At 37.5% G+C, this 21,704-nt stretch overlaps 1 protein-coding gene across 1 annotated transcript in view; it reads left to right on the top strand.

Moving 5' to 3' along the window:
* The window catches only part of LOC109054524 (E3 ubiquitin-protein ligase rnf213-alpha-like), a 92,861-nt gene that overhangs the window by 40,704 nt on the left and 30,453 nt on the right, over positions 1-21,704 (top strand). The window contains 6 exon segments of the mRNA XM_042730865.1: positions 14,783-14,947; positions 15,038-16,310; positions 16,486-16,664; positions 16,765-16,914; positions 17,000-18,287; positions 18,290-20,601. Coding sequence (XP_042586799.1) covers positions 14,783-14,947; positions 15,038-16,310; positions 16,486-16,664; positions 16,765-16,914; positions 17,000-18,287; positions 18,290-20,601 — 5,367 coding nt within the window.

Genomic DNA, 21,704 nt, shown 5'->3' with positions numbered 1-21,704 from the left:
TAGTAGGCAACAAAAAGCAGCTTTGGGAATTAAATCAATGATCGGACATAAAATAGAATGCTCAATTCCAGAAGAGAGAAACTGGATTAGAGGGGTAATATCTGGAATTCCTTTGGATGTTTCAGATGAGATGGTTAAAAGTAGTGTAAAGGGAGCTGCAGTTAAGGAAGTAAGACGTTTGAAATGTTTCAGAAACAATGAGAAAACGGACAGTCTTTCAGTTATGTTGGCCTTTGATGAGTCCAAATTACCAGAAAGAGTATTTTTGGGATTTTTCAGCTATGGAGTCAGAGTGTACATTCCTCCTCCATTAAGGTGTTTCAAATGCCAAAAATATGGACATGTGGCTGCTGTATGTAGAGGCAAACAAAGATGTGCAAGATGTGGAGGCGATCATGAGTATGGTAAATGTAGACAAGGTAAAACCCCAAAATGCTGTAATTGTGGGGGGGAGCACAGTGCAGTTTATGGAGGTTGTGAAGTAAGGAAAGATGCAATTAAGGTTCAAAACGTGAGAATGGAAGAAGGAATATCATATGCTGAAGCGCTTAAAAAAGTAAAACAAACCCCCAAAGCAAGCATAGTAGAGGAGGCCCCTGTTAGGATACAACCACAACCAAGTAAGATGTCAACACCAAGTAATTGAGTTGATTGAAGACAAAGTTTCAGTCATAGCTTTTGTGGCAGAAGTGGTGAATTGTTCAGCGCAGACTGAAGGTAGATCTGAAAGGATTAAGATAATCATTAGAGCTGCAGTAAAATATTTGGAACTGAAGAACATAACAGTTGACATGATAAAGGAAAGACTCTTGACACAAGCAACAAACAGTCAGACATCATGTGGGGGCTCATAATGGCTTTTGCAATCTTGCAGTGGAATGCAAGAAGTTTAATTGCAAATGGGCAAGAATTTAAGCATTTTATAGCAAATTGTGATGTGTCCCCAGATATTATTTGTATTCAGGAAACGTGACTTAAACCACAGTTAAATTTTCAGATTAGTGGGTATGAGGCAATTAGGAAAGACAGTAATAAAGGAAATGGTGGTGGAGTAGCAACTTTTATTAAAAAAGGTATAGGGTTTAGGAAAGTTGAAGATAATGAGTATGAGGCTGTGGTAGTGGAGGTATGGGAAGGAAATCAGAGTATTAGGATAATTAATTTCTATAATCCATGTGACAAGCTAACTAAGGATATGATGGAAAATATTGGAGAAATTGGGGATTTTAAAATGGTGTGGTGTGGGGATTTTAATGCTCATAGTACTCTATGGGGTAGTTCTAATACTGATTATAATGGATTGATTATAGAAGATATGCTGGACTGGGGAGAGCTAGTATGTGTTAATGATGGAAGCTACACAAGAGTTAATCTTTCTCAATGCAAATATTCTGTGTTAGATTTGACAATAGTATCAGAAAATTTAGCTCGAAGATGTGATTGGAAAGTATTGAATGAAAGTACTATTGGTAGTGATCATTTTCCTATCTGTAGTTCAATTGGAGTAGATTTAATAAAAACAAGTATGGAAAGAATTCCTAAGTGGAATTTTAAATCAGGGGATTGGGAGTTGTACCGAGAAATATGCCATAACAAAATGGCTGAAATTAATGATGATGTTGTGGAAGATATTGATGTTTTAAATTCAAAAATTAGAGAGGTTCTTAGGAGCACAGCAGAAGTAGTATTTGGTAGAAAGAAGGCATGTAGTAGGAGGAAAATTGTTCCGTGGAGGAATGAAGAATGCAATGAGGCAATTAAAGAAAGAAACAAAACACTTAAAAAAGTAAGAAGATCTTTTAGCTATGATGACTTTATTGTTTATAAAAAAGCTCAGGCAATTGTGAGGAGGGTTATCAGGACAGCAAAAAGAAATTATTGGAGAGAGTACTGCAATAATATTGGGGGAAACATTGAAATCAACGAGGTTTGGAATATGATTAGAAAGATGGGAGGAAAACAAAGAAATAATAGTATTCCAACGATAATTCATAATGAGGAAGTAGTTGTGTCTGATAGCAGGAAGGCTGAGATACTAGCACAAACATTTGTTAAAGTGCATAGCAATGAAAATATATGAAATGACATAATGAAGATAAGGGAACAGAGTTTGAGGAAGAATCCATATATACTGGAAGTTAAGGAGTCAACTGGAGATCCATTGGATTATGAATTAACTTTGTATGAGTTAAAAAGAGCAATTGCTGGGACCAAACAAACTTCTTCAGGTAGGGATGAGATATGCTATGAAATGATTAAGCATTCATCAGATCCTTCATTAATTGTCCTTTTAAACCTTTAAAATAAGGTATGGAATTCAGGAAAGCTTCCAAGGGAATGGAAACATGGAGTAATTATCCCAGTAGCAAAACCAGGAAAAGATCACATGCAACCCATTAATTATAGGCCTATAGCTCTTACTTCAAATATATGCAAGATTATGGAGCGTATGGTAATGAGCAGGTTGGTTTATGTTATCGAGAGGAGGGATATCTTCTCCCCTTTTCAAAGTGGCTTCAGGAAAGGGAGAAACACTATGGATTCTGTGCTGTGTTTGGAAGCTGACATAAGAAATGCTCAGATAAATAAAGAAGTTTTGGAAGGTGTCTTTCTTGATGTTGAAAAGGCTTATGATATGTTGTGGAAGGAGGGACTTTTAATTAAGCTGGATATGATGGGAATAAAAGGTAAAATGTATAACTGGGTTATGAACTTTCTGTTAAATAGAACCATTCAAGTCAGAGTGGGATGTGCGTATTCTCCGATTTATTCAATCGAGAATGGAACTCCTCAAGGAAGTGTCAGTAGTCCTATTTTGTTTAACTTAATGATCAATGACATCTTTTCTGAGATAGAACCTGGGATAGGGAAATCCTTATATGCTGATGATGCTGCTATATGGAAAAGAGGTAGGAATGTTAAGTTTGTACAGGCAAAGGTTCAAAATGCTGTCAACTTGATTGAAAATTGGGCAAATAAATGGGGCTTTAGGCTCTCTATGGCAAAAACACAAGTAATTTGTTTTTCAAAAAAGAAGACGAACCCTACTATAGATATTAAAATGTATGGAGAAACATTGGAGCAGACATCAGTTGTTAGGTTTTTAGGAGTATGGATGGACTCAAAATTAAATTTCAGAGTACATATACAGAGAATAATAGATAAATGTAAAAAAGTGATAAATATAATGAGATGTCTAGCTGGAGCTGAATGGGGAGCATATCGGCAATCACTCAAAAGTATTTATGTGGCACTAATTGGAGGAAATATAGATTATGGTAGCATGGTGTATAGTTCTGCTTAGGGCTGGGCGATATATCTAATGATATGATCATGCGCATCTACCTTGATTACCACTAAATCGCCATCACCTGCTTTCAAATGGAGTGGCATTTAATAGACAGAGCCGTAGATCACTGACAAGCTACAAGCAATTTAGTGGTAATCAAGGAACCAGATTTACTGACTAGATGCGCATGATCATATCGTTAGATATATCGCCCAGCCCTAGTTCTGCCTCAAAGACTCAACTTGCTAAGATTGAGGCAATTTAGAATCAAGCATTAAGGATATGTTGTGGAGCAATAAGATCATCACCAGTGTCATCACTTAACATTGAGACGGGAGTAATGCCACTAGGAATGAGAAGGATTAAGTTAAGAATGAGATACTGGGCAAACATAAAAGGTCAATCAGAAAATCATCCAGTTAAGTTTGTTTTTTTTGGTTGTTGTTGGTATTATAATAATAAAATAATAAGTTTTTTTTGGTTTATTAATGAGGAAGCAAGAGACATGGGGATTAGTGATTTTAATATTGCCACCAGTGTGGTTCTGCCAGCAATTCCTCCTTGGTTTTTTCCCATGCCTTCTATTGATATCCAGTTACACAAAGCCAAACATAATGAGGAGAATATCCTGGATAGCGTAACGGTACAACATTACATAGATCATGTATATTATAGTGCCATACAGATATATACTGATGGCTCAAAAGATCCAGACTCTGGTACAACATCTGCAGCAGTATTTATACCTCAATTTAAAGTCAACATTTTGAAAAGAACATCAGATCACATTTCAGTATTTACATCAGAATTAATAGCAATTATATTAGCATTACAGTGGGTTGAAGAAGTTCAGCCAATCCTATCAGTTATATGCACAGACTCTCTATCTGCAATTGAAAGTCTTGCAAGTGGTATTTCTTTAGCTAGACAGGACTTAATTTATGAAATATTACAAAGTCTTTTTAGAACCAGACAATTGGGAATCATTATTCATTTTCTTTGGATACCGGCTCATATGGGGGTGGTAGGAAACGAAGTGGTGGATAGTTTAGCCAAACAGGCCATAAAATTTACAGAAGTTGATATTAATATTGCATTAAGTAAGACTGAGATAAAAAGTATAATAGCAAAGGAAATTAGGAAGAAATGGCAGAAGGAGTGGGACAGTGGAAATAAGGGTCGACATTTATACAACATTCAAGGAACAGTTGGTTTAGAAAGAAGAAACATTGGAAATAGGAGGAAGGATGTTTTAAATTTCAAGAATGCGCATCGGCCATTGTCTATTAAATCAAAGTATGGTCAAGATTGGGAAAACATCAGACTGGGTATTGTGACAAATGTAGTTCAGAAAATATGGAAACCGTAGAACATGTATTATTAAAATGTGAGGCTTATGCAAGAGAAAGATTTAAATTATTTCAAGCATTAAGAGAAATGGAAATGGAAGTTTTTTCCATCCAAGCATTATTAGGTAATGGCCCAAAGCAATTTAAAATATACGAAGAATTATTTAATTTCTTAAAAAACACATTTAATTAACAGAATTTAGGTCACTACTACCATAACGTTATCCACACTCCAATTCAGTAGGTGGCGGGAATGCACCATTTAAGTTTGGTTTGCCAACCGCCATTAAACTTACACATACACAAGGTAGAGATACATGAGGGCAAGGGAAGCATGACACAAACAGCATACAGTAAATCAAACTACAAGATAAAAGAAATGAAAACAAGAACATGAAACAAAACCCCAAAGCAGACATTACAGTCACATCCTTTATTAAATATAAGACTTAGTCCCCTACAAATATGTACCCAGTAGGCTTTAATATGTACACATTTCCAAGTGCAGTTTAACAAAGTCACCCCATTTTACTTTGCACTTTAGACAATATGGAGAAGAGTTTGGATTAAATTTATGTCTTCATAATGGAGTAATTTGGAGACAATATAAAAGTTTGAACTATAGCTCTTTAGTTCTATTTAAAATTTATATATTGCCAAAATACTACCAAATTTGTGTCCAAGTATCTACATCAATTGACAGACCCAAATCTTGCTTCCAAATAGCTAGGGTTGCCTCATTATTAACTTTTGCTCCTTGTAAAAGAGCTTCATAACATTGCTCTTATTGTATATTCAAACTGTATTAGAAAAAACATGTTAATTTAGTTTTTTTTTTGTTTTTATTTTGTATTTGTGTTGTTTTGTAATTTGCTTATTTTTTTTTATAAAATACTGTCTGTATGAACGTGCAATGTTAGTCAAGCCCATATCCCTTACCAATAACCATAGCAACAGTGACCAAAGGTAATATCAAAGACGGCGACATCCACAAAATTTAAAGTCTTATCACTTTCTGACACGACGAGTCCAATCAAGCCGCAAGTTCATCTGTCAAACCTTCATTAACCAACAGCAGCTTTTATATTTGGTTGGAGAGTGGAGCATTTGAGTCGCGTGCAGAACATGGCTCCGGTGGAGAAGACTGGATCTAAAACTTTAAGATGACACACAGCTCATTTCTCCGTCACTGTAAGTTACTGAAACCACACATGAAAACATGCAACACACTGTAAACATGCATTTGTGCAGCAGAGCGGCTCTCACTCGCACTGTATGACTAGACAGACTAAAACTAGTTCAGTCCTGTTCCGTTCACACAGTGCGGTTTTTCCAAAAATGCGGGTGTGAGATCCTAAAAATTTACGAGTGTGAGTTTGGTTACAGAATGCGGTTGTCACGCCCATAAATAACTGTACTGTGTGTGAACATAACCGTATTAAGGACTCAAATACAGGACTGACAACCATATTCTGCTGCTGTCAGAACGTGGCCTTAAGGACCTCTTAGATCTATTATCCAGGACCATCTGTTCTGTTGGAGTGGGGCAAGAGGAAAATCCAGGGACAGTATGTTTCTGCACAAGGCTGTTAAAGTGTTAATACCTGAAGAAGTTCAATTTAGCCCCACACTGTCCAAATGAAAACAACCCCTACTTTTCAAACATGTCTTTTATAGTGGTTATACCAACGTCTCTCCAGTGTGAAACCATTAATTATTATTCCAGTTATCAATTATTCCAGGTTGAAAAAAATGTTTCCTTGTATTGGAGTAATAGGCGACAATGTTTTGGCTTTCCCTTCTCAATTCCTGATTAATTTTCACACTCATAATGTCATAAACTCATAATCAATAATAATACTTTTTTGCCCTGGACCAGAGATTTTTTTTAACATCTAAAACAAATGAGTTACAGGCCAGAGAGACCAGTAAACCATCACCTTGCATGATTCAATGTCTAACCAAACGGAGTCTGGATAATTTCTCTACTATTCAAAAATATATAGAAATGGGGACGCTAACTGGTACCACCTAACATCCGGAACCACAAGACCTTCTTAATCAGTTTCAGGCCCTGTTTACACTAGTGGGTTTTTGTTTTAAAACACATAACTTTTGCTATGGTTACGCCTATCATTTACACTACTCCGACGTTTTCGACCCTCGAAAATGGAGACTTTTAAAAAAGCTGCAGACTCTGTTTTAGTTTGAAAACTCTGGGGTTGTGTTTCAGTGTAAACGAACCAAAACGGATACTTTAAAAAACAATGCCGTGGCTGCCCATATTCTCTCTGTATATCCTTGACGACCTGGTAAACAATATAATCATGCACATTGTTGTACTCATAGATGTATAGGTAGATTCCCCATTAGATCGCTCCAAGCACGTAGATGCGTCCGAGATCTAAATAATAGAGAATCTACCTATTCATATCTATGACTGTACCTGCATGAATGGTCATAATGGATTATTCCTCCGCTTCGCGTCGGGGTCCTGAAAACGGGGGGTTATTCTGCAATAACAACCAGCTGGATGTACATTACCCCTTACGTATAAAAATATCCCCACCTAAAATAATTCAGTATATAAAACAAAAACTGTAATCTTCATGTATAATCACTAGAGTAGCATCCATGAATGACCCCAGTTTGGTCAACTTTTACAATACTTGTCAGCATCTTCTCTAATCTCAGATCAAGATAGAAAATTCAATTCAAAAGTAAAATTTTAAATCTGGAGCAGCGGTGTCGGTACCAAAGTTTGAAGTTCTTTATAAAACTCTAATGCTGAGACCGTCAGGTCCTGGTGCAGCGCTTTCCCTAAATGTGCAATTTGCAAAGTCTCTGTAAGTTCCTAGTTACCTATAGGCCCATTTAGCTCTTTTATTTGTACATCACTAATTTTTGAGAAATTAATAATAATAATAAAAAAAAATCTTGTATCTTTTAATCAGCTCAGCCCTATTCACAATTTTTCTGTAAATATGAGTCAACTTTTTGAATATAACACTCTTGCTATCAAATCTTTTACTGGCCAGAAGAGTCTTTGATAAATTATATATTTTGTGAGGCAGCCTACTTTTTCACCACGGAGGCCAAATATTTGCCTGGCTTATTGCCAAACTCATTAAATTTTTGTTTGACAAACCAAATTTACTGACGCTTTCTGAGTAAGAAAGGAGTTAAGCACAGCTCTTGCAACTAAAACGTTTTATTTAGTTTGGTATTACATGGGTTTTGTACATACTCAATTCAGCCAACTGCAATTTCAATTCTTGCTGTTTTTATAGACATTTCTTCTTACTTTCATATGCAGTAATAAGGCCCAGAGAAAAGACTTTACATGTTTCCCACAACGTTGAAGGAGAAACCTCTGTGGAATGAAAATATTAATGAAATGAGGGTCTTTCAATAAGTAAGGATGAAATCTCCATCCTCCAGATTGAGGCACTTTTTCACCATGCAGGAGTTCCATAAACTGGCGTATGATCAGAAATCACAATATTACCAGTCTCACATGAAACAACCAAGGATGGTAAACCTTTAGGGACGAAGAAATAATCAATTCTTGAGCTACTCTTATGAACCCCTGAACAATACGTAAAACCTTTAGCACCACAATTAAGTATTCACCAGACGTCAATATATCCTAAATCATCACAAATGTCCACTACCAAGCTAGCTCGTGTAGATGGAGAAGAACCATTAAGTACTTTAAATCTCCTATCACTACAGACTGTGTACAAGCAAACTCTGCTAACTGAACAAATGCTTTAGACACAAAATCAGGAGGATGGTTCAGAGGCATATACACATTCATAAGTGAAATAAAATTTCCAAAAAGTAAACATTTTGTCAGAACAGAACCCCTGACCTTAATACAAGTTTCCAATAAAAAAGGCAATTTTTGTCAATATTGTAGAAATGCATACTCCTGTACTATTAAGTAAAAGATTAAAAAGTACCTTGCCAACCCAGTCTCTTTGTTGTTTCACATGCTCTGCGTCTTCTGTATGAGTCTCTTGAAGCAGAGCTATATCAACTTTATTTTCCTTCAAAAATGGAAATAACTGTCTTTCTCTCGATTGGATTATGCATGCCCCTAGTAACATGCATGAAGATGAAAATAATTCAAAAACAATAATCCGAAGAGGGGAAATACAACCAAAGAACAGGAAATCCAAACACAGCAACACAAAGACCAGACCTGACAATCCCCTTGTCTAAATACCCGCACTTGCAGTCTTTGCACTTGACCACTTGACTACTTATATAACACATCTCCTGGCCCAAGTGTTCAAGTGAGCATGAAGACCACAAGTGTGTGTAGAACTTTTCATTACCTGATGGGACACACTTATAGTGTTGTAAAAATACAAGTGTTTACAGAGCTTTATTTTTATTTTCAGTAATTTGCATTATAAAACCAACTTCTAAAAATTTGTTCAGTAGTCCCTATAACAGATGACACAATTTAATTTTGTGGTGCTTCTAATTAAGTTATAAAAAGCAGTTGCAAATGTACAAAATAAATATCACCACTACTCATTTGTAGCAGTAAAACATGCAAATCCTTTACTACCAATTATAAGAAATATCTAGGGCTGTGAATCTTTGGTTAGACATTGAATCGATTCGATTCACAATTCATAGGTTTTCGATTCGATTCAAGAATGATTTTTGCAAATTTAGATCGATTCAATTCGATTTGATTCGATTTGCAATTAAATTAGACTCTATTCGATTAACGATTTGATTCTGTATTCTTTAAGTGCATTCACAAGATTATTTAAATGCTTCCCCTAAATTCTTTAAATGCTTAGTCAGGGGGCAAATTACTCAGCAGCCTTTATGGTTAGAGAACCATAGGTTAGAGAAAGAAAAAAAAAATAGTTTTGTCCATTGTTAGATGCTAGTTTAATGATGCTATGGCATGACATGGCATATGTAGAAATTTATGTAAGTGTTACATCCCTCATCAATCAGTTATGGTTCATCTAGGAATATTGTTAGACATAACATACAAAATTTTAAGTGTGTATATCAAGATGGGAAGGAACTGCACAAGGGAAGCCACAAAATCAATAATTTAGTCACAATGTTTATTTTTCAATGTTTAATTAAGTACTTGAGAGAGAGTGAAGTAGTAAAGTAAATATTTACAATATATACAATCAATGAATGACAGTCGGGAGCAGGTTGGAGGAGAGGAAGGAGCGAGAGAGATGCTTAAAGGGGTCATATGAAGTTGCTAAAAAGAACATTATTTTGTGTATTTGATGTAATGCGATGTGTTTATGTGGTTTAAGGTTCAAAAAACACATTATTTTCCACATACTGTACATTATTGTTTTTCTCCTATGCCCCGCCTTTCTGAAACAAGTCATTTTTTACAAAGCTCATTGGTCTGAAAAGCGAGGTGTGCTCTGATTGGCCAGCTATCCAGTGCTTTGTGATTGGCCGAATGCCTTAAGCGTGTGACGGAAATGTTACGCCCCTTACCATACTGTGATGAGTGTCCTGGACAGAACAACAGCGCGACAAGACAAAAACAATAAAACCCATTACAAACGAGCCATTTGTTGCATCCAGTGGGGACATAATTACGGATTATAATGACTTATACTGTGACTTTACATGTTGCGTTGCGCCATGTAAACATAAAATCATGTCTGCATTTGTGATCTGAGAAACGACAAACAACAAGCACTGCTCTACCCCAGCGGTTCTCAATTCCAGTCCTCGCGCCCCCACCTCTGCATATTTTGCATGTCTCTCTGTTAACACACCTGATTCAGATAATCAGCTCGTTAGAAGTGAGCTCCGTACATGAACTGTGTTAGCATTGACATGGTCCCAACACAGTGTTCATTGCACCCTACTCCCTGAGCAGGGGAAATATGTTGAAGTTTACCTCAGTTTGGAACATTCATTCAAGGATTTGCGCTGCGCAACGTTTTCACACACTGGCAAGTGTGACATCATATACCTCTGTACATAAATACAATTTAAATTCAATTCTTGCACACTTCAGTGCACTTTGAATGGAACATATACGTACGCTTCGAACTGGAATCATGGCAGAATATCCTTTGATGTCAACTTCACAGGGCACTTACGTTCAAATTGTGTAGAAATTATGGAGACATGAGAAATGTTAAGAGATGTGGAGTGGGGGGAGTGGGGATTGGAATTGATGCTCTACACTGCTCAAAACTTGCATTTAAATCATCAGTGGCAAATCCTTTACATATGTAAAAGTACTTTCAGAGTGTGAGTCAGAAGCTCCGGCATTGTAGTCTTCTCTCACAGGATCAGGAAACAAGTCCTCCATAAAATGTGTTGCACACATTCAAATATTTGGGTTGAACTGATCTGGAACAATGTTGTAAATACAACTTAACTACTGATTTTTAGTTGCGTCCTCTTTTGGAAGGCCAAACAAAGTATTTTCGCTTTCACAACGAAACAGCGTCTCCACGACATGGCGCCTAATCAAACAAAAACACACAAAATTATCACCTTTCGCACTAGCCTGGTGTGTCAAATACAGTAAGGAAAACCTACATGATGTAAATGTTTGTCGCGACATGCTTACCTTACTCACAACCTCTCCAATACAGTTTGCACAACTCTCATCAGTGACTAGACAGGATTTTCACAACAGACACCTTGATCAGATGACATCAAACAGGTGCAACATGCACATCAAAGTCAGTCAACAACAAGCAAAACACTGATGCTACTGCAAGAAAACAGAACCGTAACTGAAACAAAACAGACTCTCAGACTGATCTTCTTGCAAGAGAGAGAACTGTCCCAACAGAGCTGTATCATCACCCAGTCCAGACTATTCGCCATTAAAGTTAGAGTGGATTTTAAACTGCATGGCCACAAGCCATTGGTGGCGTAATCACAGACGTCAGCGTCCTGTGTCAGCAGAGTGACAGGCAGATCCTCCAATGAACTTTGCATCTGAAACAGACAAAGCATGCATACAAACACACCCATACAGTAACATATACGTACGTAACGTAACAGTAAGCAGATGTAGCCATCATTTCAGAAGTGACAGAAATGTCAAATAAAATAGTTTTATGTATGTATTATTTTAATTTTTTTTACAAGGGATTATTTTCTTACTTTGAATTTGCTATAAGAAATCAAATACACTTCTGAACAATAATCAATCATTTGTAATCTTTTTTTTTTCCCTAATGGCAATTTTATGATTGTTTTATATACTACAAACAATTATTTAATTTTTCTGCACAGAATAAGGTAGAAAATATACCTTATAGTTTCTGTACTGTAATAAATGATATGTCAATTAGCACTGCATCATTTATACATTTTATTTATTTATTCTGTTTATTGTCTTAACGTTTCACCAGTTTATTCTGTTTTTTATTCCGCTTAGCTGCAGTGATACAGTAGATGCCTTTGTCCATATTAGGCATTTCCTTGCACGTCTTAAGTTCTTTTAGCGCAAGATCTCTTTCAGTGCGAAAATTTCTTTATCTCATTTTTATAAAATAAAATGCTATAATATTTAACTTTTCCTTTCTGTTGATGAATGATGATTCTGAAAAACGCTACTTTCATGCATCTGATTATCAGATAAACCTCGCACACTTATTTCAAGGTTGTTGTTAATGCTGTGGTTATTTTAACAGTTACCTTCATACATTCTGTTCAACGACATTGTTAAAACACATTTATTATTCAACAGAACTGTGCATATGCTTTAGACACTTACTTTTTTGCTTAGTTAATTTTTTGATTGGTCAATGTTATAATTGTGATGTATTGTAGTGGTTATAACCGAGAGCCATTGAAAAACTACAGAAAAGTAAAACTACTTCACTTTAACATTACTGGCCACAAGTACTAAGGAGAGATCACACATCAGCTGTTCAAAAAATCTGTCAGTGAGACAAACGACAGTCATAGGCAGTAAATAGTGGAGTGCATGCAGGAGAGATGCGAGGGCACGAATGCTGTTCAAGGTCTCCATTAATTCATGCTTGTAGTAATTTAATGTGTATATATTTTGAAAGCATTGAATCACTACAGAAATCGTGATTCATTTGATTCTTAGCGTTTTAAATCAATTACTGTCAGAAATCAACGATTCACAAAAAATCCACAGAAATCCATGTTTCAAGATCGATGCATATGCTTCCTCAGGATTTGTAAGTGATTCATCGAGAAAACAAGTCAATCGTTACGCAGCTAGTAATATCTAATTATTATTAATATTTAACACAAATTGGAAAGGTTTCCATGACCTTTCGCGAGACATTGGCAAAAAGTCTCACGATTTATTTCCAGAACATGATGCATGATGGGATACACTAAGCCTCAAATACTGCTCCGGAATTAGTGTGCATTAAGGGCACTGCTTTTTGGCGTTTTTAAGGCCTGGGACAGTCTTGTGCACTTACTTCCTGTCACGCGTATTTGGACAAGGGACTTGAAACACAAGTAGGACAGAACTTAAGTAGTGACGATAGCGAGACACACCTGAACATAATCAAATGAAAAACCATGACCACAAACAAGGAGCGGCAAAAAGTGCAAGACACAGACAAAGTTCATGGTGGTGTGACATCCGTACATGCCACGAGCAAATTTTTAAAGTTGGTCCATTGTTGTAGAAATATTTCATGCTGATCACTCAGATCAGTCAAACCACCGATGCATCGCTCATGTCAGTGGTTGGAATGTGCAGAGTCAATAAAAGTCATCACTTTCTCTGGGCTGTTAAATTCCTTAACAGAGTAATCAGCTGTTATCCTCAGGGTAGCAGGGTTGGTCAGTATCCAAACACCATGTCCTGGAGCCTCTTCCTAGCCTTGTCAAATCCAGTTTGTTTCCTTTTGTGTCTCCTCAGAAAAGTCCTGAAAAAATTTATTTTCTTCCCCTTCAAAACATAGTTTAGTGAAGCGATTGTCTTTTTAATCTGCGCAACTTGTCTGTCAGCCCCAGTAACCGCATTTTTGAGAACTAAGATTCTTTGCTCTGCTTCTTCCCCCTGATTATTAGTACACTGCACTTTTTTTAAACATCCTGAATTTTCTCAAGAGTCAGCTCTAGTTAAGAGTCATTCATCCTTGCAAAGTCAGAGAATAAACAAGTTTACTAATTTGAGGACTTAAATCAGTGCTAACTTGCAACGCCAATCCAGCTTGATCATCACTCTTTTCAACCTTGTGAAGAGTCATGCCATTTTTCTTCTCTGAAGTTTTTTTTGTGCTTTTTTTTTATGTAATTAAAACATGTAAGTTGTAGCAACTTTACAAGGCCACCCGCCTAAACTCTTTTCCTACCATTGACGGAATTTTCCAGCTTTACGTGTTTTCACTGATGTACAGTAGGAGGCGCTATTACACATCTTCGGAGAAAGAGTACTGAACCTCTGGATCAAAACGTGGCAGAAGAAAAGGCAGAAACAAGGATCGTATGAAAGCAGATGCATATGTAAAATAACACGATCATCAAACATCAAACAGCCATTTTAGGATGGTTTGTGATTTAGTCTTAGTGACTTAGGAGTCCTTTTGACTACTCCTAACTCTTCATAGATTTTGGAGCTTATTTTAGCATTTGTGACTCTTAGAGCAAAAAATAAGCAGTCCTAAAATTAGGACTAACATGCCCATTATTTTTAAGATTTTCTCCTAAATCAGCAAGTTAGGAGCTACTTTTAGCCTTAAGTTATTTTGTGAATATGGCCCCAGGTTTCCAGTTGGTCAAAACTAGTTCAGGCAATTGACAAGATATACTATCAGATGGTAGAGACCTGGTCATCTTGATCAAGATCATATTTAAAAAATGGGAGCTGATTTGTTGCGAGACCAAAATGGTCATCCAGCTCATTCAGGTCCCCACCAGCTGATTATCCAGCAATTACAAACTTATTTAACCAGCTTGAACCAACTACAAAACCATTTAATAGGTTCCAAATTACAGCTTCCACTTAAGCTGGCTTTAGCTAGATATTTATACAGTGTCCTTGAGGAGTAGTGACATTCTACAATAGCTCAATGCTTATTTTTAGTTATCTTCATCATCATTAAATGGCACAGTTGTTGCAAATATTACTTAAGAAATATCAAACCTTGAATATTGCTTTTTTCAGTTGTGCTTGGAAAATATTCTGAAGCTACATATTATGGAAGAGCATGATGAGAGCTGTGAGAGGCGTATCTATTCTCTGGAAGACCTCAGAGATCTTCAAAATAAATTGATGCTAATGTCTGGAAAAGGAGATCAGGGCCAGTATGAAGTCGATCAGTTTGCAGAGGTGACTTTTTACCTTTTAGATGTTTTATTCTGTTATATTTTACCATGGTAGTTGTAATTATTCCCAAATTAACTTCTTAAATTTTTCCAGGTCTTTGCCAGTGTACAGAGGTTGGGCTCTGTATTCATTGATTTGTTTGTCGCTGGAAATCCATTGTTCAGACACTGGGAGGCAAACATCAACTGTAATAGTAAAGAAGCATGCATCATTATGGACTTCAATTTAGGGAGTGTTGTCAGTGTCGTCATGTTGGAAGGTGATGTCACAGAACAGTTACCGGAAGTCTGTAAGAAAATGGAGAGCTGCCTATGCTTCTGGAAAGATTTTATGGACAAGCAGAGATCTCAGCATTATTTCTTAAACTATTACACTGCAGAACAGGTAGTCTACCTGTGCCATCAGCTCACCCAGAGTAATGTGGCTACAATGGAAGATCAAGTTCTTATGATGCTCTCCTTTATCAAACCTAGTTGCACCACTTCAGATTTGAGACAGGCTTGGCACAGGCTTCAGTATGAAGTAATAAAGAAGAGTCCTGAGCAAAATGATGACTTAGACTTTCAAACTTTCATGGAAGTCCCCAGTATGATGGAGAATATGAGTATTGAGGAGCCATGCCAATTGTTTGATGATTTGACAAGCCAGTTGGGGGATGCTATTGGGTCAAAAAAGCTAGATGTGATTTGGAATGCTTACATGCGGAACATGAACAATTTTCTGCCAGACTCCCTTGATGTCAGAAATCTTGGATATCTACTTGAAATTTTGGCCAACAGCCCCAGCGAACACGAGGGTGATTCCTCACAGGATGAGAGAACACAGTGCATTCAGAGAGAACTTCCAAATGGAATGGCTACTGGAAGACCAAATCTAATCATCTGCCCTCCTGAAGAAATTCTGATATCTTGCATTTCAATTTATATGAGCAGCAAGAATGAGCCTCTACCAACCTATGATGAAGTACTCCTCTGTAGTGCTTCCACTCCATATGAAGAAGTGGAACTTTTCCTCAGGCGCTGTCTCTTTGCTGGCTACAGGGGAACGAAGATATACACAATGCTCTATGTGGACCAACTCACCTATGAAGTCAGCTACAAAGTAGAGCAATTTTTTCAGCATCAAAATGCATGGAGCAGAAAAGATTACAGGCTTGTGTTGGTATGCAGCTCTAACAGAGAACATGCATACCTTCCTTCAGCTTTTAGTCAATTTAGATTGCACTTAATTCCCAAAGAACCAATAGTCAGTATTCAGCGATACCTTGTTAGGCATTTTACAGTACCAGCTGATATATCCAGTGCTGCTGCTGTGTTCAAAGACAGACAGTGTGTGGGAGTTGTATCCTCAGAAAGATCAGGAGTTGGTGAGTATACATATTCAAGAAATGGATTAAAAAATTGGCTAGTTTTCATTATTTGTGCTGGCTAAATAATGAACCCTTACAAGAAACAAAGAAAAAAAAGATTTTGTTTTTATGAATATATTTATTTTTGCAAATAGTGTAAGATGATAAATTACATCTGTGTGGTGCATTCTAGGAAAATCACTTTACATTAAACGAATGTATGAGAAATTGAAGAAGATCACCAAGAAGCCTTCACAGCTGAAGTGCATCAGGTTAATTGAGCCAAGAGTTGATGAAAATGTCATCATTCAGTCCTTGCTCAACAGCCCCAAGAAAAAGCTTTCAGTCTATCATTTAGATGTCACCACCATGGTAGCTACCTGATTTAGATTTTTTATTTATTTATTTAAAAAAAAATTGAAAAAGAAAGAAATGTTGATGCTGTTTTTCATTATTGTTTATATACTTACAGGTAAAGAAAGGACTTCATGAATTTCTGTTCAGGCTGCTGATCCTTGGATACCTTATGGACTCAGAAGGAAACATGTGGAAAAGCAGTAATAAGCAGTTGTATGTCATTGAGATACTAAGAACTGGGACATCCCAAAATGATCGAAGAGCTGTAAGTAAACTCATTAAATCACTTAGGAATTGTTTTACATTAATTAGACAAATGTCTTATAAATTAATTTGTCTCTTTATGTTAGGGTGCAAAAGATCCATCTGCCTTCTTGGATGTGTTTCCAAGTGTCTACTGCCGTCCACCCAAAGAAGTCCTTGAATTAGAAATGAGAATGCAGGAAAGTCCATCATTAGAACAGGGTGATGATCCCCTTATGGATGACCAAGAGTTCAAGAGTGAGGCCTACCAACGGCCTTACCAGTACCTGCATCGTTTCTACAATGGTGTCAATTTGGATGCTTTCATGTACCAAGGAATTGAGGGAACTCATGTTGAATGCCTGCAGATGTTGTTTGTGTACTGTGGCATTGTAGACCCCTCTTGGGCAGAGTTGCGGAATTTCGCTTGGTTCCTGAACTTACAACTTCGTGATTGTGAAAGATCGGTCTTCTGTGATTTTTCATTCATAGGGGACACTTTGTTGGGATTCAAAAATTTTGTTGTTGATTTCATGATTGTCATGGCAAAGGATTTTGCCACTCCTTCACTTAGCATCTCTGACCAGAGTCCCGGGAAACTGCACAATGACCTTTCTTCTGCCAATGAAGAGGATCTGGCTCCCTTTAGGATAAGAAAACGATGGGAGTCAGAACCACATCCATATATTTTCTTCAATGATGATCATGAGTCCATGACATTCATTGGCTTTCATCTTCAGCCAAATGCACAGAATGGGATTGATGCGATTGATCCATTAACGAACAGAGTGATCAAGCAGAACATCATGACCAGAGAGCTCTATGAGGGCCTCAAACTACAGAGAGTTCCTTTTAATATTGATTTTGACCAGCTCCCAAGATGGGAAAAAATTGAGAGACTTTCAAGGGTATTGGGAATACAGTGGCCTCTTGACCCAGATGAAACATATGAGCTCACCACAGATAACATGTTGAAAATGTTGGCAATTCACATGCGCTTCCGCTGTGGGATTCCTGTAATAATCATGGGTGAGACAGGATGTGGGAAAACCAGGCTAATCAAATTCCTTTGTGAGATGCACAGAAGTGGAGTTGCCACTGACAACATGAAACTAGTCAAGGTTCATGGAGGGACAAGCTCAGACATGATTTACACCAAAGTGAGAGAAGCAGAGGCCATGGCTTTAAGAAACAAGCTGGATTATGGGTTTGACACTGTGTTATTTTTTGATGAAGCAAACACAACGGAGGCCATTAGCAGTATTAAGGAAATCCTTTGTGACAGCACTGCTGAGGGACAGGATTTGACAGGTGACACTGGCTTGCAAATCATTGCCGCTTGCAACCCATACAGGAAACACACAGATGTAATGATCAAGAGATTGGAGTCAGCTGGTTTGGGTACAGAGTTCGTGCTGAGGAAACAGATCAAAAACTTGGATCCATTCCACTTCGCCAGCTAGTGTACAGAGTGCAGGCCTTACCACCTAGTATGATTCCACTTGTTTGGGACTTTGGACAGCTCAATGACCATACTGAAAAAATGTACATCAAGCAAATAGTCGAAAGGGTAGGTGAAACCCATTCCATTGATTCAGACTACATCACAATAATTACAGATGTTCTGTCAGCCTCACAGAAGTATATGCGAACAAGAGAGGATGAATGTAGTTTTGTGAGTCTGAGGGATGTAGAGCGCTGCATGCAAGTTTTTGGCTGGTTCTACAAAAACCACCCAATGTTACTCTTAGAGCTTGACCAGTTTGAGAGTAATCAGAGGGCAGCGAAAGATGATCAACATCAGAGGGATACTGATGAAAGAAACCCAATTCTTTGGTCATTAATTATGGCTGTTGGTGTATGTTACCATGCTTGCTTGGAGAATAAAGAGAAATACAGAAAAAAATTTTGCAGGTACCTTCCGGAGACCTACAGCCCAATGAAAGTGATGCAGGAAATCTCAATTATTCAGGATCTTTTTCTGAGTGGTGTTCCACTGGGTGAAACCATTGCCCGAAACAATGCCTTGAAGGAAAATGTCTTCATGATGGTGATTTGCATTGAATTACGAATACCTCTATTTTTGGTTGGAAAACCTGGAAGCTCCAAGTCCTTGTCTAAAACTCTGGTTGCAGATGGCATGCAAGGCCAAGCAGCCCATTCTGATCTGTTTAGAAAACTGAAGCAAATTCATCTTGTTTCGTTCCAGTGCAGTCCTCATTCTACACCAGATGGGATCATCAGTACATTTAAACAATGTGCCCGTTTTCAGGAAGGCAAGAATCTATCAGAGTATGTCTCAGTGGTAGTTCTAGATGAGATAGGCTTGGCTGAGGATTCCCAGAAAATGCCTCTGAAAACTTTACATCCTTTGCTGGAAGAGGGATGCATAGATGATCTGCCAGTACCACACAAGAAGGTGGGATTCATTGGTATCTCGAACTGGGCTTTGGATCCAGCCAAAATGAATAGAGGGATATTTGTTTCACGTGGTGATCCTGATGAAAAGGAGTTGATTGAGAGTGCAAAAGGAATATGTTCCTCGGATGCCATGATCCTTGAAAGGGTGAGAGATTACTTTCAGCCATTTGCCTGTGCTTACCTGAACATCTGTAAGAAACAGGGAAAAGGGTTTTTTGGACTACGAGACTATTACAGCTTGATAAAGATGATGTTTGCTGTTGCCAAAGTGAATGATCAGAAACCTAGTGCAGAACAGATTGTGAAGGCTGTGTTGAGGAACTTCAGTGGCAAAGATAATGTGGATGCTGTCACAGTTTTCACCAACAAACTAAATATCAAACCCAAGCTTGAGACTATCAGTGCCATTGAGCTTGTAAGAGAAAACATCACAGCCATCGGACAAGATGAGGAATGCCGATACCTTCTGGTTCTGACCAAAAACTATGCAGCCCTTCAAATTCTTCAGCAAACATTTTTTTCAGACCGGTACCAACCAGAGATTATCTTTGGTTCAAGCTTTCCGAAAGATCAGGAGTATACTCAGATATGCCGCAACATTAACCGTGTCAAGATCTGTATGGAAACTGGTCAAACCGTTGTGCTTTTGAACTTGCAGAACTTGTATGAAAGCTTGTATGATGCCCTCAACCAATATTATGTTAGCCTGGGAGGTCAGAAATATGTGGATTTGGGGCTTGGAACCCACAGAGTCAAATGCAGAGTGCACAGAGATTTCAGGCTCATTGTCATTGAAGAGAAGGACATTGTGTACAAGCAGTTTCCCATTCCATTGATCAACAGATTGGAGAAACATTATCTTGACCTCAATACTGTACTAAAGAGTGAGCAAAAGGACCTTGTTGAGAAGCTTGAACAGTGGGTTCAATGCTTCATTTCTGCTAGAGGCAAGCACTCAAATCCCCCAGCACGCCGTTACCTTCCAGCTGATGCTTTCATTGGCTACCACTCGGACACTTGTGCATCTGTTGTACTGCAAGTTACAGAGCAACTCAAAGGGCAGGAGCTCTCAGATCCTAGTAAAGTGATCTTAGATGAGGCTAAATTGATCCTTTTAAACTGTGCAACACCAGATGCAGTGGTTCGGCTGGACTGCACTTTGCTCTCCAATGTAGAAAGTGAGCACTTGTCAAGGGTATACTTTGAAGATCAGAAGCACAGTTCCCTTGCTGACTTCATCCTTTCTCACACACAGCAAGCAGGGCCTAGTCATGCCTTTTTCACAGAGGTAAAGCTATAGTATTTTAAATATTTTGATTATTACTCTAGAAGAGTGGTTTTCATTCGGGGGCTAGAGCTGACTTGGGGGCCATTCTTCCAAGAGATGTTTTAAAGGTAAAACAGCTAAAAATCAAGATGCAAATTGGCACCAAAAGTCAGTTGCAGTTTTAAAAATTCATTGAAATTTCTTGAATGATTTTTTTTCTACTTAAGTCACAATGTAACATATATTAATATATATATACAGTAGGCTGACAACCAAAATGGGTAATGCCGCAGGGCCGCGGCGTTAACTGCAAGTCAGTCGCGTGTTAAAATCATTCGCGAAACCACCGCCAGGTGACCCAAAGTGATGGATTACGAACTGAATGTAACTGTAAAATGAAACGAAGACGTAAAACAACGATAACATTATAATATACATTATAACATCCTTAAAAGCCATTAAAAAATAGGATAGTCTTAGGCTACAGTCTACTCATCAAATATTTAAAGAAAGACCTTTACACAAAGGCTCTTATGCATGCTATTGTTATTAAACAGTCATTACATATATATATATGCGGATTAAAAGCTAAATGTTTTCATTTCGGTTCATTCTTGGTTTAAAAAAAATAATAATAATAATCTTCAGGTTCCATATGCAGAGCGAAATGTGAACGGTGCAGCATTTACAAATAATTCTTATTAACTCTGTTATTATTCTTGATTTTTCAAACTGCTAACACTTTGCATTTTTGAATTTTGCCTTTACTGTGTGACCAAAAATTGTGAATTGTGACTTTGATCGTGTTGGTGCCTCACGCGCACATATCTAGAAACAGCAGTCATTCACTGAGCCATGCGGCGCGAGCAGCGGTCCACTTTGGCATATTTTTGCTCATTATGATTTTTTTCCGTCGATACTGAAACACGTGTGAAATCCAGAGCCTATTTTACCTAATGAGAGTTTAGCTTCAAATGGGCAACATGTTTGGATTTGTCCCGAATGAGAGAGATAAGCCCAACCTTACCTTATGTATAGCTTTAAATTATTTTTAATTATTATATTTTTTTGTTTATAAGCCTGTATTATAGTTATTTGTTTATAAGCCTATAACAATATTATAT

The sequence above is a fragment of the Cyprinus carpio genome, chromosome A3 (assembly GCF_018340385.1).
Source record: "Cyprinus carpio isolate SPL01 chromosome A3, ASM1834038v1, whole genome shotgun sequence".
Classification (NCBI taxonomy): Eukaryota; Metazoa; Chordata; class Actinopteri; order Cypriniformes; family Cyprinidae; genus Cyprinus; species Cyprinus carpio.
This window is presented reverse-complemented; position numbering and strand designations above follow the sequence as displayed.